The sequence below is a fragment of the Mus pahari genome, chromosome 14 (assembly GCF_900095145.1).
Source record: "Mus pahari chromosome 14, PAHARI_EIJ_v1.1, whole genome shotgun sequence".
NCBI classification, from domain to species: domain Eukaryota; kingdom Metazoa; phylum Chordata; class Mammalia; order Rodentia; family Muridae; genus Mus; species Mus pahari.
This window is the reverse complement of record NC_034603.1, coordinates 72198786-72203092: the sequence shown is the minus strand read 5'-3', so window position 1 is coordinate 72203092 and position 4307 is coordinate 72198786. Positions and strand designations below refer to the sequence as shown.

At 42.1% G+C, this 4307-nt stretch overlaps 1 protein-coding gene across 1 annotated transcript in view; it reads right to left on the bottom strand.

Moving 5' to 3' along the window:
* Efcab13 (EF-hand calcium binding domain 13) overlaps window positions 1–4307 on the bottom strand; it is a 136909-nt gene that overhangs the window by 28281 nt on the left and 104321 nt on the right. Inside the window, exon 38 of the mRNA XM_029546146.1 lies at window positions 3357–3398. Within this exon, the coding sequence (XP_029402006.1) occupies window positions 3357–3398 (42 nt within the window). The remainder of the gene's footprint in view (window positions 1–3356; window positions 3399–4307) is intronic.

Here is a 4307-nt window from a genome sequence, read left to right as displayed (position 1 = left end):
GAGAGAGAGAGAGAGAGAGAGAGAGAGAGAGAGAGAGAGAGAGAGAGAGAGAGAATACAGAAGTAAAACAAATCAACCAGAAAAATACTGTTTTAAATCAGAAGAAAGAGGATTACTTTAATGAGCAGAGTTGAATTCAGCTGTTGCACCTTTCAGGAACCTTATTCATAGCCAGGGTAAGTGGAAGGTTGCAAAATAAGTTTTTTGGTTTGTAGTTGTTGTTGCTGAACATACCATTTTGATTCTATATACTTTACTTTGTCCTGTGTTAAATTTCAGTATGCTATTTATACACACCCATCGCTGTTTTTTCATAGCTACTTCCTGATTTTACTCTCTATTTATATATATATCTGTTAGCAGTTCCATGATGTCGTTAGGTATTGTTTAATTTTGATTGTAAAAGTCAGTGAATGGCTTGCTAGAACCAATATACTCAAGATTTTTACTCCACAGACATCTCACTGCAAAGCTCCTTTGAGGGAAAAATTTGGCAACTCAACATATCCCTTTCCTTATCCATGATATTCACTGATATGTTCCCTAAAATATTTTGAATGTTATGGGAATTAAGTTTTCTCTGATCTGAAAGGCTAGGAATCGAGCCCAGAAAGATGTTTAAGAATTATTTAACAGAAGGCAGAGCGAGATGGCTGCAGAATATCACTTGTCATCCATCTTCCTACAGAATTGCGAGTCTGAGTAGTTATTCACACATGAAACTACCTTCACGAGAGCCAAGGAAATCAAGTGAGAGAAGACAGGAAGGAGGGAGGTGATATACCTCCCCTTCCCTAACTTGAACAAGCATGGCGTGAAAAGAGATGTTTCCCACTTAAGAAAGGACAGGAAACTACATACAGTCTTCAGGATTGGAATATCATCCAGGACAATGCCTATGGCCACTTGGCCTCATGGTCATGGAGCTAGCTTTGAACCCGTCTCTGTGAGCAGCCAAGGGAACACTTCCACCCTTCTCTTCCTCAAACCTTTGTTAGCACAGCTCAAAGAGAATCCAATTGCTAGGGCTGGGACAGAGAAGTAAACATAAGACTTTAACTTGTAATTCAGTGCAGAGTGACTGATACTCAACATTGAACAGAGCTTCCTAGCTCCTGTCCCCTACCTGTGGATAGAGCCTCCAAACTGTGTGTCAGACAAAGACCAATGCCACAACTGGATGGACTTGTATTCTGTGTAGCATTATCCCCAGCAACCTATGGAAGTTTCAAGCCCGGTAAACAATCACGCCATCAGGCTGGTCATAACAGAATAGACCTTGTTCCTCCCTCTGTACTGCTCTGATTTCAGCAAATGTGTATAACGGGTATGACCCAGTGCTGTAGTATTTGTAGCCATGAGACTGCCCAGCTCCTACTTTTCAAACTCTGAGGCAGTACTGCACAAAAAGGATCATTCCTGCTTTAGGGAAGTGGCGACAGGGTATGATTTGTTACTTTGGTGATTAAAAACAGACACTCACAATGAATTCAAGCCCTGGGGAATCTTTCAGTATCATTGCAGTATCTGAACACAGGTTGGTGGCTATGTATAAGACATCTGGGTCACCATGACCTGGGGATGGAATGTTTTGGCTTTTTTTTCTCTTCCAGTCTAACCTTATTTGTCAAATTGCCACAAGCTAGTTTTTTGGGGAAGAAGGAGTCTCAATTTTGAAAAATTTTCCCCAGAGATCAGTCTGTTAGCAAGCCTTTAAGACATTTTTCTTGATTAATGATTGATTTGGGAGGGCCCAATTCACTGTGGATGGTGCCATCCATGGGCAGGTGGCCTTGAGTTGGATAAGAAAGCAGGCTGAGCAATCTATGGAGAGCAAGATAGTAAGCAGCACTCCGCCACAGCTCTGCTCCCATTCCTGCCTCCAAGGTCCTCCTTTGATGATGGACTGTGATGTGGAACTGTAAGCTGAGATAATCCCTTTCCTCCACAGTCATAGTGTTTCACCACAGCAACCCTATCTAAGACATATGTGTTCCTACTCTGCTGTAATATGTAGAAAATATGCCTGTGTAGTAGTCACCAGGCATATTTCCTAAAGTAGTTCAGCAGAGAACCATTTACTGGGAGGAACCTCTAACACTTTTCCTGGGTAGAATCATGGCTAGTCCGAAAGAGTGCTTCTCTTAATGGCTGTAGGAACCTTTATTGGCATTGGCAGCATTGGTTTGAAGCTAATTCAGCTCCAGGAGCTGTACCGTGGAATATTCTTCCAATGATTACTCCAATTCCTCCTATTGTCACAACTTGGCCAGTATGTTCAGTGTTGGTAGGATGATTCCCAAGGTCACATATGGAATCAGAGTGGCCATCCTGGAGGAGCTGGAGTACGTCCTGGGGCACTGGAGCAGGGATTTCTCTTATGTAAGTTCATAGTGCCTCCCAGAGCCATGCGTTCCATCCTTATCTCTTTGCTCTCATATTAGGGAAGGTTCCCTTAACAACTTCCTGTGACCACCATATCATTTCTGTTGCTGCTACTTTCCTTCCCCACCGTGCCAGCACTCCTCCTGCTGCCTGAGCTCCAGCTGCTTTCATTGTGAACCTCTTGGGATGCAGCCCTTCCATTCTTTAACATTCTTGGAAGTTTGTCGAAACTTGCCTCCAGAATGACTTGGTACTCATAGCAAGTTGGCTCTGGCTCCGGCTCCGGCTCCGGCTCCGTTCTGGCTCCAACAGTTATTGGGGCCTCTTACTGTTATGGTCCAAGTAGCCAGCTGCTGCTTTTACATCTTAATGATTTCCTTCCAACCCACAGCATCTTCAACTTAGAGAAGCAACTTCATACTGTATAAATCTGGGTGGTTGCTCCAGCTCCTTGTGAAGTTGCTGGGTGTTTTTTTAAAATATCCTCCCATAGTCCCTCTTCATCATCTAACTGGTCCATAAGCTGCACATTCAGAGGCTAAGAAAATGTGATGAAGAAGAAGGAGCCTTCACTGCATCTGTTCAGGGCTTTCCAGGCAGGTAACTTTTAACACATAAAGTTCAGCCTGGGCCAGTGCTCGGCGGGCAAAATGTTTGCTGCCCAAACCTGATGACCTGAGTTTGACCTCCAGATCCCACAGCAGAGGGACAGAACCAACTCCCAAATGTTGCCCTCTAACATCCACATGCACTGTCTAACACATGGGCCCATACACATCCACACACATAAACACACATGTACATATACATACAAACAAGTATAATTTTTATTTGAAAGCTAGGCCTCAGGAAACCTAAAACTTTCAAGCTCCTTAGCCCCCCGAGTCCTGAGATTATAGGCATGCACCACCATTCTTGGTAAGAATATCTATTTAAAGCATTTGTATCTCCTCCATCCTGTATCTCCTTACCTGAAATATGTGGAACTTCCATCAGTGGTTTGCTAAGTTGGACTGTAAGGTGAAGTACAAACCAGACATCACAGTAAGATTCACAAACAATGCAAAATTTTTAATCATGAAACAAAACATAGGAAACTAACATGACTCTTATTATAGTCACATTTCTATAATTCCTTCCCAAAACTGTGAAAACATGAGAAATGAGCTCTCTTTAAATAGCACGCACTCTCTTTCATATTAAGTATTGTAATGTTAAACTACATTAGGGCTTTAGAACAATGAGTTAGAATTTTAAAAGGAGGGGTAAAGAAATGGTTAAGAATGTTTGCTGCTCTTGCAGAGACTGGAGTTCAGTTCCCAGCATCCACATCAGGCAGTTCACTATCACCAGTAACTCCAGCTCTGTGCGATCTGATGCTCTTCTCTGGCCTCTCTGGGTACCTGCACTTACATGCACACACAGACATACATGTAATTGAAAATAACCCAAAAACTTAAATAAAAAACAATCTTCTCCAAATCCATCATTTTGGCTGGTTTTGTGTGTGTATGTGAGCTCTCTAATATGATTTTTTTTTTCACTCAAAAGAGAGGGAGACAGAGAGAAAGAGAGAATTCTTAATGAATGTCTAGAAATTCTTGTTTTTTTTTTTTAAAAAAAAAGTCACAAAAAATGAAAATGTATTTTTGAAGAAAAAAATCAGTTGTAGGTATGAGAGGCCCAAGATGAAGTTTCCAGAAGACTCGGTGTCTAGTGCCAAGGCTTCTGATTGACAGGCGTGTACAGTGCTACCACTCAATAACTTACCAAACGCAACCTTCCCATCAACTGTAGGACAAGGGACACATCACAAAGACCACAGTGAGCTTTACAAACTATAAGATTAATTTTTCATATCTGAGGATATACCCCCCAGGGCCTTATGCTTGCTAGGCAAGTGCTCTACCACTGAGCTAAAC